At 35.0% G+C, this 19,057-nt stretch overlaps 5 protein-coding genes across 5 annotated transcripts; 4 read left to right on the plus strand and 1 right to left on the minus strand.

The window, feature by feature from the left end:
* The first annotated feature begins 1,931 nt into the window (after positions 1-1,931).
* LOC107912853 (NEP1-interacting protein 1) lies at positions 1,932-4,000 on the plus strand. The gene is made up of 5 exons (XM_016841204.2): positions 1,932-2,544; positions 2,919-3,097; positions 3,245-3,328; positions 3,418-3,585; positions 3,679-4,000. Exons 1-5 carry the CDS (start codon positions 2,391-2,393, stop codon positions 3,799-3,801), a joined length of 708 nt encoding a protein of 235 aa, XP_016696693.2. The 5' UTR covers positions 1,932-2,390; the 3' UTR covers positions 3,802-4,000.
* Positions 4,001-6,121: 2,121 nt separating this feature from the next.
* LOC107912850 (probable serine/threonine-protein kinase PBL7) lies at positions 6,122-8,512 on the plus strand. The gene is made up of 7 exons (XM_016841201.2): positions 6,122-6,367; positions 6,452-6,655; positions 6,736-6,804; positions 6,894-6,962; positions 7,037-7,099; positions 7,168-7,493; positions 7,577-8,512. Exons 1-7 carry the CDS (start codon positions 6,271-6,273, stop codon positions 8,057-8,059), a joined length of 1,311 nt encoding a protein of 436 aa, XP_016696690.1. The 5' UTR covers positions 6,122-6,270; the 3' UTR covers positions 8,060-8,512.
* On the minus strand, positions 8,164-11,582 carry LOC107912851 (probable protein phosphatase 2C 46). The gene is made up of 5 exons (XM_016841202.2): positions 11,166-11,582; positions 10,282-10,705; positions 9,727-10,094; positions 9,325-9,561; positions 8,164-8,807 (listed from the first exon to the last, which is right to left on the minus strand). The coding sequence occupies exons 2-5, from the start codon at positions 10,598-10,600 to the stop codon at positions 8,565-8,567; spliced, it is 1,167 nt and encodes a 388-aa protein (XP_016696691.2). The 5' UTR covers positions 10,601-10,705; positions 11,166-11,582; the 3' UTR covers positions 8,164-8,564.
* A 2,860-nt stretch (positions 11,583-14,442) lies between these two features.
* Positions 14,443-17,322, plus strand: LOC107912847 (CSC1-like protein At4g35870). Its single transcript, XM_016841197.2, has one exon. It carries the CDS (start codon positions 14,598-14,600, stop codon positions 17,004-17,006), a length of 2,409 nt encoding a protein of 802 aa, XP_016696686.2. The 5' UTR covers positions 14,443-14,597; the 3' UTR covers positions 17,007-17,322.
* A 144-nt stretch (positions 17,323-17,466) lies between these two features.
* On the plus strand, positions 17,467-18,995 carry LOC107912849 (uncharacterized). Its single transcript, XM_016841200.2, has 3 exons — positions 17,467-18,363; positions 18,445-18,496; positions 18,579-18,995. The coding sequence occupies exons 1-3, from the start codon at positions 18,206-18,208 to the stop codon at positions 18,765-18,767; spliced, it is 399 nt and encodes a 132-aa protein (XP_016696689.1). The 5' UTR covers positions 17,467-18,205; the 3' UTR covers positions 18,768-18,995.
* Positions 18,996-19,057: the final 62 nt, after the last annotated feature.

A 19,057-nucleotide genomic window follows, 5' to 3' on the forward strand; every position in this document is an offset into this window, starting at 1 on the left:
GTGATGATGATTGAAACTTAGAAGGATGAATCTAATCTGGAAGAGGAAGGGTGATGCATGCGACGGTTGTGATTTAGATGTTGCATCATTTTTATTTTCTTCCATCAATGCCAATGCCATCATCATCTTAACTTGAAAGGCATGCAACCTTTTTTTTTTTTTTAATTATTAAATTTAATATTTCTTCCTTTTTCCTTCTTTGATAAACGAATCAGATATTTTCCCTCCCACTTCTATGTCTGTTTTTGTTTTTGTTTTCTTTTGGGACTTTGCATTGGCTCCAACGTAACTCATTGGGAGCTTATGACCGTTACCATTGGAGTGCAAGTAACAGGAATTACATGCATATATACTTATTCAATGATTGGGTTACGTGTAGAAGCTCAAATTTTTGTTTTTGAGCCAAAAAAATAATTTTTTTCGGTTAAATTAGTCATATATATCAACAAAAAGTTTATTGGCTAAATAGGCCGATTTTTTTAGAAAAAGCGGAAAAGTGCGCCCAGTTAAGAAATTGAACTTGAGTCTAAATGATGAAATTATTATTATTTAACCATTTACCCAAATAAGCTAATATGATAAAAAGCATTAATTAAAAATATTAAGAACTTTAGAAAAAAGAGAAAAAAATATAAATGCGAGTGGGAGAAGAATCAAACTCGAGACTTAATGATAAAACTATTAACATTTGATCATTTGACCAAAGAAATTGATTATATTAAATAAGTTAGAAAATGCAACTTAAAGATAAATTACGTCCAGCTAGATGTCTTTTCTTACTTTCTCTCGAAAAACAGTCTATTTCCTTAAATTTTTAAAATATCGACCTATTTAACCAATAAACTTTTTTTTTGGCATATATGACTTGTTTAGCCTCTATTTTCAAACTTGACTCCACATTCAAGACTTGAGTTTTATTTATTTTTTTAAAAAATTATGTCATATATTATATTATTTTATATATAATATATTCTATATCACATAAAAATAAAAATTTATAATAATATATAATAATATGATATAAACAATATACTAATTTGTTTAAATGTAAAGTTTTAATAAAAATATATATATTAAAATGTGAAATATTAAATTAATTTTTTTTTTGTAAACTTTGTTTTCTTTTTCTAAATATAAATAGACCTATATGTTAATATGAGCCTCAATCCAACCCATCCATACATAGAAAGGAAATATGCTCATAGACTCGGATAAACAATCTATCATTTAAGCAAAGGCAAAAGAAAGGAAGCGTCCCTTCCCCATAGGGGAGGAATTCAACTACATCAATGTAAAACTTAAGTAGTTTTATATAATTTCATAATTTTTATGTAATTTTAACAATCAAACCGTTAAATTTATCAAGATATTTGTATTTGTTATGTCTGTGAATTTTTGAACAGATCTAATATTTCTATCATATCGAGTTAAAATAATCTAGATGTGTATATATATAACAATTGAAAGTCTTTTACTTAAAACAAACATTAAAAATTTTTAATTTATATAAAATTTGGCATACATAATTTGCATGAATAGAATATAAAATACGATGATGGTTATACTATTAATAGTATAATAAGTGTAAAATAAGTTAAAAAGTGTTTATTAGGTAAGTGGGAAAAAGTAATAATTGGGGATATTAGGAAAATCATAGTCATCCAACCAAAAGCAAAAACAAAGAAAAGAAAAAGGGGAAGCTAGGAATCATCTTTAATATGGTGGAAAAATTGCTAAATGTGGAGAGAGATGGGGTTATTTGAAGTTTGAAGGGATCCATGTCTTAATACAGAGTTGGCAAAACATCAAAAGCAAAGTAAAACCAGTTCATATAGAATCTGATACTTAAAAATGAAATTAAAAAAAATTAGTGCTAATCATCCAAATTTTAAAGATGAAAATGGGGAGTCATTATGAGTTTTTCTCATACAGACAGACCATGAATATTTGTAGTCCACTTCATTGATGAGTTTTTGACAATGATCACTATTACAATTTAAGAACTTTAATTTTATTCATGCATTTAAAACCCTTTTTTCTGTGTATTAAATAGAGATATTAAACTACAACACAGAGAGAGAGAGAATATCGTCTCTTTCATCCACAAGTCCGAAAATTTCATGTTCTCAAAAGAAAAAAACTGGGAGAGAGAGGGGTCTAACAAAGAAATTAAGCTTTAAATGCGAGTTGGTTGATTTCCTCTCTCTTCTTATCTCTTAAGCACTAAGCATACATACCCTTTCTCTCTTCTTTTTCTTTAATTCCCTTGTATATATATAAGCTTTCTTCGTTCTAAAATCCTGTACTTGTCGATCACCCATAACCCGTCTCATTTTCCAACAATCACCCAAATCCAAGGGAAGTGAAAAAAGAAAAGAAAAGAAAAAAGAATGGAATTTCATGAATACCAAAGTCGTTTTTCGAGGCCTCCACCTTCCTTCTTTGGGGATTTCCTTGAAAAGCTTAAAGATTTTTGCAATTTCGCCTTTTCCGCCATTATTGGCAACATTTTCTATGCGATCTTAACCTTCTTCTTTGCATTAGGTTCGTTTCTTTCTCTCGTCTCGAAGCGTTTCAATTTCTCGTTGTAGATCTAATTTATATGTACATATTGTTTCGTTCAAGCCATTTGATTATTGATCTATTCATGGCCTTTGATGTTGGTTTTGCAATAAATTGATATATATATATTACTTTGATGTTATTATTTCATGTTGCTGTTTTGTTGGATTGCGAATACTATGAGATTATCTTGCGTGCAGACAAAGCAGTTTGGATTAATTTGTCTTACATTTATTTCTAAAATACACCTAGAATTAATGACTTTTTGTTTGGTTTCTTAGAATTAATGCTTGATACTAAGCTTAACCATCATGTACTCAAGTATTGGGAATGAGATTGACATTGTTTGTGTGCAGTGGGCACCCTGTTAGGTGCCATGACGGGGGCTTTGATAGGACAAGAGACCGAGAGTGGGTTCGTTCGAGGCGCCGCAGTTGGGGCTATATCTGGAGCTGTTTTATCAATCGAAGTTTTCGAATCTTCTCTTGTTCTTTGGCAATCAGATGAATCCGGGATCGGATGCTTGTTGTATTTGGTGAGCACTTTTGTTTATTCACCTGATTTTACAGTTTTGTTTTGGTTTGATTTGTGCTTTCTATGTCAATGAAAAGAAGGATATAAAACACAACTCTTGGACTTGGTTGATCTAAATTGATGAGTTCGTGATAAAATAATATTGCAGATTGATGTCATTGCAAGCCTTCTAAGTGGGAGGCTTGTCCGAGAACGAATTGGTCCGGCGATGCTGAGTGCAGTCCAAAGTCAGGTAATATGCCGAGGAGTTTGGTTTGTGTGCCACAACTTGATGGTTCCATCAATCAGCCATTTGCTAATGATTTCAGTTTCTGTTATCAGATGGGAGCTTCTGAAACAGCTTTTGAGGAGGTTCAGAACATCTTCGACACCGGTGGTGTTAAAGGATTGGCTGGAGATTTGGTTGAAAAAATCCCAAAGATCATAATCACTAAAAATAACAATGTCGATGCTTCTGGGGAGAAAGTCTCCTGTACAGTTTGCCTTCAGGTCCAACCATATATATTTTTTCGATTTTTGAACTAGTAACATCAAAGAAGCTTGTCTGGTTGACGTTTGGTGTTTCATTTTATCTTTATGCAGGACTTTCAGCTCGGAGAAACGGTTAGGAGCTTGCCGCAGTGCCATCACATGTTCCACCTTCCTTGCATAGATAAGTGGCTTGTTAGTCATGCTTCTTGTCCATTATGCAGAAGGGATCTGTAATGTTAATTTTTGTAAATTATACCATTGGATGAGTTCTTTATGTTTTTTGTTTATACTGCTGTTACTTACCTGGGCTGCTTGTATTTTTTCATCGAATCAAATGCTTTGCCTACTCTGTCTGCCTACGTTATATCGCAGAATCAAACATTGTAATTCAATTAGCCCTTTGTATAAAGCTTTTGATTTACACTTTTTCAAACTTTTAATTGCCTATCATGATATCGACTCTTGTGCTTTCGATGAGCGACTCTTGTATATTGAATTATATTCATGGTAGAAACTTCCCAGGAACTTAGAACACGTTTCATCAAGAGACTTAAAACATTAGGTCAGTATTTCTATGGTTCTTCGCGTCCGAATAAACATGGATTTGATTGTTTTGATGGACATATTGCAACCTGAAATAGTTGATAAAGCAGGTGAAAATGATACATGACCAAGTTCACATGATGAGGTTCCAAATCTAGTCTTGAGCCATGCGATGAGGTTCACATGATTCATTTCCAAATATAGTCTTAGGGGCCATAAATATACATGTATAATTAGCAGTCTCATGACTCATCATGAGAGCTATATGAACACTATTTTGTCTCATGAAGAGATTGAAAAAGGAATGGTTTCATTTAAGAACTCGGGGTTGTTTTTGCTAACCCATCCATCACCAAACTTTTGATTGTAAAAAATCTTTATTTAATTGTCAACAGATGCTTGTAAAGAGTCAAATGCAGCCTAAGTTGCAAGGTAAAGCGATAGTTAAGCTTATTTGGTTATCTTCAAACAAGAAAATAGTTCCAAAATTACTACAATAAAATTTCACTTTCCGACTTAACAACCACAATCTGATCCACATAGCTCATCCCGTGGGCTTATCAACAAAAGAGAAATGGCCTAAAACGTATCAACAACAAAACCTGGGGATTGAAAATGAAGTCAACATATCAAAGCAATCACAAAAGGACATGGTCTACTACTTAATTGGGTTGCTCCATCATCACTAAATAATTTCTTTTAAATGTGGTCCTCGCTAATCCTCTGTACTTGCATCACTCACTGTAACTTACTCCCATGCAAGTCCTTGATTTTCCTTGTCTCATCTCATCTGAGGTTCTGGCCTTAAGAACATGGAGATTCTTTTCTATGCCCCTTTATTATTTCTTTTCTCCAGAAATGGCATGAGATTCTTTTATGTCTTCTTTTGGCTTATGTGCCGTCTCAATAGAAGAACCAGTCCATGAATGCGGTTTTTAATTTTAATTTTTTACAATTTGTTATATTTCTTAATGATTTATGCATAATGTGTTTATAGTTTTCTAAAGGACAGACAAAACCATTTCTCCATGTTTTTTGATAGATGCAATTTTTTAAATAATTATTTGTTTTTAGGATTCCTTCAACATTTGTTAACATGACAACAATACCACGATAGTATAATACACATGGCCACCACATGTTGTGTCCGATTGGTCTATCAACCATATCAGCAAAACTTAATAATCAGACTTGGTCAACGTTAACGGTGAGCTTGATTGATTAGTTTTTCAATATTTAGGGTTTCAATTGGGTGTAAATTTTTCACGAGTGCTTACTTGAATGTATTTTTTTTAACATTAAGCCTTTTCAACTTTGTGAAATTAATTTTTAAAATATGCTTTAAGCCTTTGTACTCTTTGTACATTTGAAATGTAGTCCCTCTACTTTTATTTATAGGAATTTAGTCTTTTACTTTTTCAAATCTCAAAATTTAAGTTCAATTATTAACACCATTAAATATTCTCTATTAAATTTGCTGATGTACATTTCAAAATGAAAGAAATACTCATTTAATAGTCATGAAACAAAAACATGACATTATAGTAAATCTAAATTTAGCAAAAAAAAAATATTTAACTGTGCCAAGAACTGGACTTACATGTTAAAATTTGAAAATAAAAATAAAAACTATTTTTTTTAAAAAAATAGTGTAATTTTTAAATATACAAAAACTATATAAAAAAACTTTTAGAATGGCTATTAACAACACCCAAAAAGATAAATTTTTTAAAAAAAGAAATTAATTAGGTGCTCTAAACTTTAAAAAAATTTTATTGTGCCTTTTAATCTTTTTGAAAATTTTAATCAAGTTTTCTTAATTTTTTTGTAATTGTATATAAATTCTTTTTAAAATTTTAGTTAGATTTCAACTTATAAAAAAATTGACATTAAACCTATAAAAATATTAAAAAATTTAATTAAGCCAATAACTTAGTTCCAAGATCCTATGCTCGCTTGTGTTTGAAAGTAAGTTGCCGGCAAGTCAAAGAAAGGAAAAATGTTAATAATGAAAGAAATGAGGTGATTGCGTCAAACATATTTTGGTATTTGTTTTTTGAGGTAGGACCATAGACTTGTTTATTTACATGCACAGATTTCGTTTGGTAGAGGGGTTCTCATTCTCAAGCATCTTCTGATCATGCTCATTGTCATTAGCAAATGTGGCCACTTCTTATCATCGCCCTTTTAACAGCTTTGCTGGGTTCCTCCTTATTCTTCTGCAGAAGAAAGCTTAGTCAAAGATGGAGCCGTAAAGGTTAAATCACTTACCCCCCCCCCCCAGTTTTCACAACTTTTAGAATGCTAAAGCGATTTAATATCATTCGTTATTCTCAAACAGGAAGTTTAAAAGCTGAGGAATCAAGGTTAAGGCGTTTCCAGTTGGAGGAGGTGGCTAAGGCTACCAAAAATTTCAGTGCAGAGTGTTTGTTGGGGTCTGGAGCATTTGGGAATGTGTATAAAGGAACCTTTGAACTCCATGGTACGTTAGCAATCAAGATAGCTCATGCCGACTCCTATCAAAGCGTTGAAGAATTTAGAAATGGTAATAAGCTTTGGCCAATTGGTTCAAGTTTTTCAGATTTGTTGAATGCGAATTTTTGTAATGGTTTTCTTGTAAAGCAGAAGTGAGGCTTCTTTCGACTGTAAATCACCCCAATCTGGTAGGCTTGGTGGGGTATTGTGAAGAATCCGGTACGCAAGTTAAACATTGATTTGTTTTTCAAATTAGTATTAAAGACAAGAATAATCCAAGACTTGTTGCATTTGCAAGTTGTAAACAGGACCCGAAGGTGCAAAAATATTGGTTTATGAATACGTACCCCATGGTTCTTTACTTGAGTACATTATGGGTAATTTCCCCCTACTTGTTTCATGTCATAAATTAAAAAAAAGGAACCCGAAATGCTTACTGTTTGGAGTGTAGGAAGAGGAGGAAGAAACTTGACGTGGAGGCAACGAGTAAACATAGCTATTGGAGCAGCTAAAGGTAGATCCACTTCCCAATTTAATTTCAAAGATAGAAAAATATTGAATGATTCTTGTTTTAATTATCAGGAATAGCATACTTACACGATGGGATTAAGCCTAGCATAATCCACCGTGATATAAAACCGAGCAACATCTTAATTGGAGATGCTATGGAAGCCAAGGTTTCGGATTTTGGACTTGTGAAACTAGGACCGGTCGGAGATCAATCACATGTTAGCAGTCAAATAAAAGGAACACCAGGGTACCTTGACCCTGCATATTGTACCACCTTCCATTTGACTCCTTTTAGTGATGTTTATAGCTTTGGTGTCATCCTTCTGCAACTTGTATCTGCCCGCCCGGCTGTGGATTCAACTACAAGATGTCAACCTAATTATCATATCATCGATTGGGTCAGTGCTACTTCATTTATTAATTAAATGGATTTATGCAATAAAAAAGCATGTTGGTAAACTAAATCTGTATGTTCATGCAGGCAAGGCCGAGTATAGAGAAGAGCAGCATCGAAGAAATCCTTGATATTAGTCTTTTATCTCAGGCCCAGACATGCAATATGGAGATGATGCTGAAGATGGGTGAACTCGGCCTAAGCTGTGTGGAGAAAATGCCTAAAAACCGGCCTACTATGGCTCGGGTCTGGCAAGAACTAGAAGATACACTTCATTTAGTGGACAACTCCACGCACAAACAGCTCTGGAGAAGTAGTGGAAGAGCAACTAGCAAATTTGCTCCACCTACAGAACGAGTACATCATAGAACATTGGATAAGGATTTTTCTCAAAGCTTCGTAAGCATAGACGGTGTTGGGTTTCAGAAGTTCCGCATTGAAATGGATAGTGTTTCATTGCAAAGTAGTAGCAGCTTAAGATGTTTTGAGTTCAACACTAATGATGGTGTTGAAGTTGATAAGAAGAATTTGACACCAGTTACGGAGGAGACAAGTAATCAGTGTTTTTAAGCTTTAAGAAACGTAAGTCTTTGTGTCGTAGTTGGTATTTGAATTCATCGTCCTGGCTTTTAGTCCCTTCCTTGTTTTGGTGTTTGAAAAAGGTTACAGAAAAGGAGATGAATTGTTCCACTAGTGTCCATTCATATCAACATGCAAACAACGGTTACAGGAATTTTGATTGATTTTCGGGGATGTAAAACATAATTTACAAACCCAAAAACACTCCAAAATGCCAGCAAATATACGAAATGAATGCTAACGAACAGAAAAGAATCTTTCTTCTGTCACCTTTGCTCTATTTTCCTGCTTCTTTCCTTTCCAGCTCAACGGCTTATAAACTAAAAATATTCCTCAAGTTAAAATGTTACATTATACACTAGAAAAAAATTAAAAATTAAAGACTAACCCACTGCACCTTCTCTATTGCCTTATAATAACTGCTGGCATCATGGAAGTTCAGAACAGGATCCTGCACTTGGTAGGTAGAGTATAACAGCATATGTAGCCAACCCCATTAACAGGGAGCCTTGGTTTTTGCAGGCAGTTTGATTCCACCTCCTCTCAGGGATAATGAAGGGCCTTTTGCTGAGCTGGCTCTGCTCACGAGATTCGAATCAAGAAATACAACTATGACTGTGATGTCATCGTGGAAATGACGCCGCACGCCTCGATCAATCTTCTTTAAATCTGAGTACCTCATTTCTCTCTTTTTAGCAGCTTCCTGCAAGGCAACTTTCACAAGCCTCCTAGCACTCCCCTGTGAGAGTAAAAAACACAAAACAGTCAAATAACAATTACTTTCCTCCTGTAAGAGCATTGCTGCAGTAAAACTGTATTACATGTCCATACATCCACAAAACACATTTCACCAACAGAAACAAAAAAAAAATATGCGGTCTTGGGAGCTCAAGTTTCCATTCTCCCCAAGCCTTTCATTCATGTGCATATGTCACCATTCAAACAAGGAACAGTTTGTGCTAAAAAAACCTAACAAACAACCATCGTAATCAAGAATGAGCTGCTCAAAGCAACATTAGAAGTCTAGCAGAACAGAATGAAAGTTCATGAGTGCTGATGTCACACTAGCTGAAGCAACAAAAAATTAATGATTTAAAGCAAAAACCAAAAGAATAGCTTACATGATGTCATGACTCATTCAAAGCATGTATACATGCCCAAAATTTCCACTTAAGCACCAAAAACCGCAAATCATGAAGTTAAAAAGTAAATTACAAACTCAAACCATATTAAATTATCCAGCAGGTATATCTTACATTGCGTGGATGATTTTGAACTATATCAACTGCGCCCTGATTGCTGAGATGTTCCCAGAGCCCATCAGAAGCAAATATGAGAAACTGATCATGAGGTTGGAGTTCATGCATTGATACTGATGGTTCTGAGCTCAAAATTGGCATCCTAAAAGGTTGACGAAGACGAAACTTTTGATATAGAGGCTCCCTGTTGAACTCAGCCTTTTTAAGATAAACATCACCTATTGATCTAGAAATCTGCAACAAAGAGGTTCTGTAAATGTCATATGCACAAACAACTCACAAAGTCCCTCCCAAAAAAGAACTTGCACTTATTTCAACACATTTACAGAATTCAATAATAACAATAAAATATAATTAGAATAGACCCTTTGTATGTCTAACAAAAGCACAAAAGCTTACCTGTATCAGGCCCTTTACACGCCATACATTATGCTTTAAAACTACAATGTGTGAGTCATCAGGGTGCAAAGAATGCATCTCCTGCCTGACCGACTCTATTGCTACATTATGCTCTGATGACAGCTGGATGGCAAAAACCTCCCCAGTTGCCTTGACAAGCCTTCCAAGCACAGCACGAGAGTCCCCAACGTTAGCAATGTAAAGGGTTCCATTACAAACAACACCAACCAGGCAACATGATCCGACAGCTGCAATCTGGGGATTCATAGGCCATTGTTTTGTAACAAGAGAGAAAAATCCATCTTCTGTTGCTTGATATGCTTTCTTTATGACATCCACAGACATTGATTGCTGCTCTGTGGTGAACCCTGCAAAATAATATTAACAACTGAGCCACACTGGCACCAACCTGACTCTCTACGTAAATCTTAGGCATTAAAGAAAAATTCTACTTTAAAATTAATAGCTGGGCTTTAGAGAGTGGAATAAATACTGCAATTAATGCACAAAAAGTCAGATATGCCAATGATTGCAATGGTTCCAAAGGTCTCTTACTCTTTAGATGCTGGAATAAGTGATCGTTGATATAGCGCGATGTCTCAGGGCCACCATGACCATCGTATATTCCTACAAAGGTACCGTATGGACCAGACTCAAGAGTGCTCAAGGAGCCAGATTCAATCTGGCTCTGATCCTCAAGCAGATTGTTGGCCTGGACAACAGCCATGGAAAACTCACCATTGAAGTGCTGCCCATTGTCTTTGTACCATAGGAGCCCATCTTGCCAGCCGGATGCATCCGAACCTTTGTGCGCATAACGGTCCAAGGATGGCCACCAGCAGGCCTTCAGAAAGTTGACCAACCTTGATAACATCCCTCATCTCACCTGAGCCAGCCTCCAATTCCCCATAAACATCCAAATTGGATGCAATATACCGACCAAAAGATACTTAAACCAATAAACAATCAGAGCGGTCTCCTGTACACCAAAAAGAATATACACAGCTGCTAAATTGATATGCAGTCGAACAAATAATAGCTCACATCTAACTGGTAATAATACTTCCAGGAAAAAAAAAGAAAGAGTAAAACCCACATCCATTTCTGCCTAAAAATGGAAAAATAGAAAAGAAAACGAAACCCTTAAGCTACTACTACCAGCCAAGTAAATAAAAAACAACAGACACGACATAAGTTGAGGTCAATAAGAAGAGTGAAGAACAACAAATAGAAAGTCAAATCTACCTTTACATTCCTACACTTGAACAAAACAGTAAAAATCGTTAGCAACAGTCGAAATAATACAACTATAAATGTTGAATCACAAACTGGAATTAAAAATTAGGGGAAAAACATACCAAGTCGAGATTAAAAACATCAATCACATAAATTACTAAATATATTTTTTTAAAAAGAAAGGAAAAGAAAAATAAACTCACAGTAGAAATTAAGCTGTTTGGTTTTCAGCTACTGAACCATAGCAGGTGAAAACAACGGAGATCAAAAGAAACGGAGCGATACGTGTTGGGTTTTTTTTTTCTTTCCTCAAAGCGTTAGATCTACAGATCCATCAAATCAACAATCATAGGCTTTTAGGTTTTTTTTTTTCCCTTTCTACGGTTTTTCCCCCTTGAAGAAGATAGAAAGGGAGAAAAAGAAAAATAGAGATATGAATGAATATCGGGGTGATAATGATAATGAAAATGAAGGAACTAAAACTGGGTTCGGGTCTGGTCGCTGGGTGTGTGGTCTTTCTCGATTCTCAGTAGACAAAGGCTTATAAATGAAAAAGGAACCAAGTCATAGCCGATAGCCCGCTATGCATGTGGGTAGCCATGGGTTCCACGCACATTCATATATAAAAAATAATATAGGAATAACCATAAATTTAACCTCAATATTTATATTTTTTTTATCAATTTGGTATTAGCCTTCTCAAAAAATCAAATCTCTTTCATTAACGAAAATTTTGACCAAGACTTTAAAATTTTAACGATGTTTGTCAAGTAATGTAAGCGACAGTCAATGTACATTTCATACTGATATAATATTATTTATCTTATATATCACGTTATGAAATAATATGAAATTTATTAAATATTTAAAAATAAAATATTATTATAACAAAATTCATAAGAATTTACATAAAGTACGCTCAAATTATAATGTCTGTATTTCCTTTAAAAAAAAGCAGTTCAACTCTTTTTGAAAAATCGATGATCAAATTCAACTTCTTTTAAAATTTTGAAGACTAAGTTTAACTAAAAATAATAATAGAGACTAAATCGACAAAAGAAATGTAAATATTAAATACTAAATTTATCGTTATGACAATAATATATTATATGCGTCAAGTAAAATATAACTAGAGTAATTGATATTCGATTTCATATGTTCGGGTAAATAAATTTATTGATTTGATTAAATAAATTATTTAAAAATTAAAAATATTTTTTTAAAAATAGTTCAACCACCCAATTCAATCTATTCGTATCAATTCACAAATCAACTAATCAAATATATTTCTTCGAACTGATATTCCTATTGATTCTCAAACTAACCGGACTAACTAATCGATCTAATTCGATTCAAACAACCATGGAATAAACTATATGTTAAATTTCAAATTAATTTAAAATATTTAATTATTCCTTTCTTAGTTATTAAACAAATATAATTTGTATGAGAAAAAACGTAGTTGACATGCAAATGATAATTGATAAGTATAGCAAAGCAAGGTTCCTTTAAACATACACGTTCTACATGTAAATTTAATCTCCTTTGTATGTAGTTATAAAAGAAAATGGCAAATATTGAATACTAGGAATTAGAGGTACATTATACCCAGCAGAGATGACACAAGTACATAGGTGTCCTCCACCACTGCTCCAACTCCATCTCTCTCTCTGCCACACGTGTGCATCAATATTGATAAGCAAGTGGCCATTATTTTATGGTTGGATTCATGTTTAAAAAAGAAATCTGGTCTCACACTCACACGTGGCTGCTGTGTGCGGCTGCTGCGACTGCCATCTTCCCTAACAGCAAACAAACGCATAACTAAAAAAAGTTCAAAAAGAAAAAGAAAAAAAAAAGGTCGACTACTGCCTCACTGTCGCAGTGCATGCAATCCAACTGGGTTTCTCTGTGTGTCCGGTGAAATCCAGCTATTTTCTTAATTTCTTTATTTACTTAACCCCCCTCCTTAACCACACCCTCTTTGGGATCTGCATTAACACGGTTTACGTCTACCTTACTCTATCTCCTTTTAAAGATACGTGCAAATCTATTATCTTTTAACACACATATAATCTCTCCAATTTAATACTAATGAAGAATTGCACTTCTTATGTTTTTCAACTTCTTTAGGGAAAGAGGGGTTGTTATGAGTCTTTAATGCTTTTTTTCCCTCATAAATAAAAAAGACAGAAAAAAATCAATTATTTTTCTTATTCATCGATATTTAAGGGTGAGTTTAGATGGGAGGTAAAATGTGGTACATTTAGCTTACTTTTTATAAAATGCTATAGTAATCACAAGTAAATAAACCGCCTCTCCAAACCCACCTTAAATTTACTTGCATATACAAAAAACCCCAGTAGAGTTCAACCATGATCCTTCAATGCAAGTTTAGTATCTGATGTCTAATAAGGATAATTTTAAATTTTAAAGACATAAAAATTAATATTATATACTTATATTATCCAATTCAATTTAATTATAATAAAACATTTAAAAACAAGTAACTTACATTCGAAATTATTTCGGCCACAACTCTACTGGCAAGGGTAAAATGTGGTCATATGTCCTAAGAAAATATTTAAAAAAAATAAAAATAGTTTAAGTTTCATGTATTATTTGCTTTTACATACGGATTCATGATCAATTTTTATAAAGCTTAAAATGCGTTACAAGTCTCTATATTTTTTTAAAAATTAGAAATTTAGTCTTCCTATTTTTCAGATTTTAAAATTCAGATCTAATATTAATACCATTAACTTTTTCTTTTGTCAAATTTAAGTTAATTACAAAGTTATTTTTTAATTACATGGCTATCAAATGAATATATTTTTTTTGAAAAAAATGATAGTAACAAATTTAAAAATGTTAACAGTTAAACTTGAATTCTGAAATTTAAAAAGTAGAAAAATTAAATTTCATGAAATATAAGTATAATGACTAAATTCTTAATTTTTGAAAAGTCGGGAACTTGTGGCGCATTTTAACCTTTTATAAATTTATTGTCCCAACCTATCAAAGCTTTGAAAACTTAATAAAATGGATCAAGAAATTTAAAATAAAAAACAAAGGCTACTAATGACTTATTTTTCAATTCTTTTTATAATTTAGATTACTATTTTTTAAATGTTTTAACTAAAATAGATTGGATTAGAGAATATATTAAATATGTATAAGTATATAATACTGATTTTATATCTCCAAAAATTAATGAGGTGTCATTATTTTGTTGGTGTCTAAAAACTAAAATTTTTAAAATAATCCTAATATAAAGCATTCCCAATGGGCCCATTTTGACGACGTTGAAATGCCTTATCAATGGATCCGAAAATAGGCCTAGCAAAGGAAGCCCAACTGGTTGCCATTCAAAATTATAAGGGTATAATTGCAAATACTTTATAGTTTTTAGGAAAATCCATAACTAGTGCATTCCGTTTCCGACAAATAAAAACCAAAATGACGCACATTATTAGTTAGATATTAGATTAAAAAAAGAAGAAAAAACACGCACACAAAAACGACAAGAATCTCACCTTCCTATTATTTCCCCCCTTCCCACACCCCTATGAATCGAAACCCCAAAATCCAATTACGAAACCCTAATTTTTCCCCTTCTCTCCGAGGAATCTCCAATGAGCGAGACGCTTCCTCCGCCGCCGTCCCCCTCATCCGATGAAGACTTCGCGAACGACGGTGCGTGGTATGGCAACATCCAGTATCTCCTCAACATTTCAACCATCGGCCTCCTCTGTTGCGTCCTCATCTTTGTCTTCCTCAAGCTCCGCAGCGATCATCGCCTTATTCCCGGGCCATCCGCTCTGTTCGCTAAGCTCCTTGCTGTCTGGCACGCCACCGGCCGCGAGATTGCCCGCCACTGCGGAGCTGACGCCGCCCAATTCCTCTTAATCGAAGGCGGCAGCTTCGCGATTCTCTTGTCAGTCGCCTTTGTGGCTGTTTCCGTCTTGCTCCCCGTTAATCTCTACGGCGGCACTGCTTTATTAGACGATCAGTTCTCGAAAACCACTGTAAGTCATATCAGTAAAGGTTCAGGGTTACTTTGGGTGCATTTTCTTTTCGTGGTTTTCGTTGTTGCTATTTTCCATTATGGAATGTCTGCTGTTGAAGAAAGATTAAGAATTACTAGGTTTAGAGATGGGAATGGAAATTTAAGTGACCCCAACTCGAATTCAACTGCAATTTTTACGATTATGGTTCAGGGTTTGCCTAAGAATTTAGGGGTTGACAAAGGTGTTGTGCTCGAGTATTTTCAGTATAAATATCCGGGGAAAGTATACAGGGTTGTCATGCCTATGGATTTATGTTCTTTGGATGATTTAGCCACTGAACTAGTTAAGGTTAGGGATGAAATTACCTGGTTGATAGCAAAGATCGATTCACGTCTTCTGCCGGAAGAAAGTGAAGATGTGAATGGAAATGAAGGGTTTCTGGGTTGGATCCGTTGGTTGGGGAGGAAAATACAACGAGTTTTTGATCAGATTACGGGTACATTTGGGTTTACAGATGAAGAAAAATTAAGAAAGCTGCAAGAATTGAGAGCTGAGTTAGAGACTGAATTACCGGCTTATAAGGAAGGGCATGCACCAGGTGCTGGGGTTGCTTTTGTGATGTTTAAGGATGTATATACAGCGAATAAGGCGGTTCAAGATTTCCGGAATGAGAAAAAGAGGCGGTTTGGGAAATTCTTTTCTGTCATGGAGTTAAAGTTGCAGAGGAACCAATGGAAAGTTGAACGAGCCCCTTTGGCCACTGATATTTACTGGAACCATTTGGGATCAACAAAATTGTCACTGAAACTGCGAAGAGTGTTTGTAAACTCATGTTTGTTGTTAATGCTTTTGTTCTTCAGTTCTCCACTTGCAGTAATCACTGCTGTGCAGAGTGCTGCTCGGATTATTAATGCAGAAGCAATTGATAATGCACAGTCGTGGTTGGCTTGGGTGCAAAGTTCAAGCTGGCTGGCATCCCTAGTCTTTCAATTTTTGCCCAATGTAATTATATTTGTTAGCATGTATATAGTGGTCCCTTCAGCTCTTTCTTATCTTTCCAAGTTTGAACGGCATCTCACTGTATCCAGTGAGCAGAGAGCAGCATTGCTAAAGATGGTTTGCTTCTTCCTTGTCAATTTGATCCTATTGAGGGCTCTTGTTGAGTCATCATTAGAGAGTGCAATCCTTCGGATGGGTCGATGCTATCTGGATGGAGAAGACTGCAAGAGAATTGAGCAATACATGAGTGCTTCATTCCTTTCAAGATCTTGCCTTTCTTCTCTTGCATTTCTAATCACAAGTACATTCTTGGGAATATCATATGATCTGCTGGCTCCAGTTCCTTGGATAAAGAACAAGCTTCAGAAGTTTCGGAAGAATGATATGCTCCAGTTGGTCCCAGAAAATACTGAAGAGTACCCATTGGAAAACCAGAACCTGAATAATTTGCGGAGACCGCTGATGCCTGAAAGTTTATTTGACTCTCCTAGGATGGGTGACATTGACATTCCGGGACAGGATCTTTCTGTCTATCCTATCAGCAGCCGGACCTCGCCTATACCCAAGCAGAAATTTGACTTTGCGCAGTATTATGCATTTAATTTGACAATATTTGCCCTGACCTTGATATATTCTTCATTTGCACCACTCGTGGTGCCAGTGGGTGCAGTTTATTTTGGATATAGGTATGTGGTTGATAAGTACAACTTTCTGTTTGTGTATAGAGTCCGGGGATTTCCTGCTGGCAATGATGGAAGGCTGATGGATACTGTGTTGAGTATCATGCGGTTCTGCCTCGACTTGTTCCTCATCTCGATGCTTTTGTTCTTTTCAGTCAAAGGAGACTCCACAAAGCTGCAAGCCATATTTACTCTTGGGTTGCTAGTAATTTACAAACTGTTACCTTCTGATAGTGATAGTTTTCAACCAGGCCTTTTGGAAGGCATGCAAAATATAGACAGCATTATTGATGGACCGATTGATTATGAGGTTTTCTCACAACCTAGATTCGATTGGGATACATATAGTTTATGATTATCAAGTCATTTACGGTTCCCCACTAATTAATTAATTCAATGATTTGTGTAGCGTACCTCAATGGCTTTCTAGTGAAATCTTTTTAGGTGCATGTGCGTATCATATTGCCCTTCTCTTTTTACCCTTTTTAACACGTGGGTTGATTTTTGATCATTACTGTAATGACCTGCTTTGTATTCATACCTGGCTCGTGTGTTTTCAAGGATGTATTTCAGTGTCGTGCAAATGTACATGAAACGCATGACTGATTAAGTCCAATCAGAACAAGGAAAATGGCACTATGATCTTAATTCAAGTCGAAACATTTCATATCCATTTATTATAGTTTGGTTATCAATTTGCAAAACCCATATAGCATTTATGAATATCTCTTTGCTCTGTTGATGTTGTAATAAATAAAACTGTAATTTGCATCCTTTTTTATCTTCTAATCTAGGCGATGGCATGTCAGCCTAACTGGATAATTATCCGTTGTTTTGTATATATACATAAAAGTGAATATATCACGATATTTGGCAGCAATAGAGAGATTTGAAGCGGAAAACAAGGCCTAAAGTATCCAAATCCAATAAAACCATGCTGTAAACGTGAGTAGAGGATTCATGATTTTCATGCGAATTTTGTTTTAGATGAGGTGTCATTTGTTCTATTAAAAGGTAAAGAGAAAATGATACGGTATGTGAGTATGAGATAGCGAGAAAATAAGTGAAATAATGCAACCATTTATTATAAATGCCTGAAATGGTAGGGAGAAAGAGAAGTTCCAAGTGAGGAAAAACATGGACGAAATTATTTGTAGGCAAAAATTAGAAACAGAGGAAAACTAGGAGATGAATGCCAACTATGTCAACTGTCAAGAGTCTTTTAGACCTGTCCTATAACATATCCACTCTTGGCCAAGCAAATGGAACCTCTCCTTCACTCTACAATCCATTGCACACCTTGCCTTCCTTCACTCATCACTAATCTCTCTCCTTCTCTTTCTCTTTCTCTTTCTTTGACTGCCTTGTCTTTAAATTAAAGGGCCTTTTTAAAAAAAAAATTATTTATTGCCATTTGAATTCGAATGAGAGAAGATTAACAATAATAACAAAGGAGGGAGAAAAAAAACAGTAGTCACAAGTAAGTTACCGAGTCTTTGCTTGTGACTTGGAATTTCGTTTCTTTCTTTGGAGAGGAAGGCCGACGAGAGAACCATGCAGCATTTACCAGTTAAAAGCAACCTTCTTGATTCAGGTTCGGAGACGACCAAATTCGGCTTCGGTGGTTACGAGCAGCTCCTTTGCCCCAAACCTCGCCGTGTCGGACCCGTCGTTCCCGAGTTTCTCAAGCCCCTCAGATGTACCAAACACAGGTTGGTTTCAATTTCATTGCTATGTTTTTTTTAATTTACATTACATTGGCTAATTTGGCCTCTCATGTAAATCATCATCAGCGAACACAACACTGATGGGAGAAGTGGAGTTCTGAACATAATTGCTGAGACGGTAAGGGTTTTCATTCATCAAAACATAAATATATATACACATATATGTTTCATAGATTACTAATAGTATCGCATGATCTTAGACCAATGATGGAAGAGAATCGGCATGCACGGGGTGTTCCCCATCTTGCTATGCAGGGTCACCCCCAGGCAGAACAGGCAACCCTCTGGTTCATGACGTCAACTTCATTCACCAGATGGAGCTTCTTTCACCTTTCACCAGAACCAAGCTTTCAGATAAATTTGGCATCACCTCTGCCTCTCCTGTTTGAGACCATTCATGTCAAATTTGTCCACTGCACCATCAGAAACTACTCTTTTTCTGGGATTTTTTTGGTAGCTTAACATTTTAGTACCACTATGTCTTTTTATTATTATTTTCTGTTGTAAATATTATGAGTTGAAATGGACTGGGGTGTCTCTTGTACATAAAAAGCCAAAAGGGTTTCTTAATTGTTTTCAAGTTGGATTTCCTTCAATGAAGTTCAAAGTTCTGCCTATGAATGCTCATGCAAATCCTTACTTAAAAGAAGAAATTATTGCATTGAATATAACTGCCACC

The sequence above is a fragment of the Gossypium hirsutum genome, chromosome D11 (genome assembly GCF_007990345.1).
Source record: "Gossypium hirsutum isolate 1008001.06 chromosome D11, Gossypium_hirsutum_v2.1, whole genome shotgun sequence".
In the NCBI taxonomy this organism is placed as follows: domain Eukaryota; kingdom Viridiplantae; phylum Streptophyta; class Magnoliopsida; order Malvales; family Malvaceae; genus Gossypium; species Gossypium hirsutum.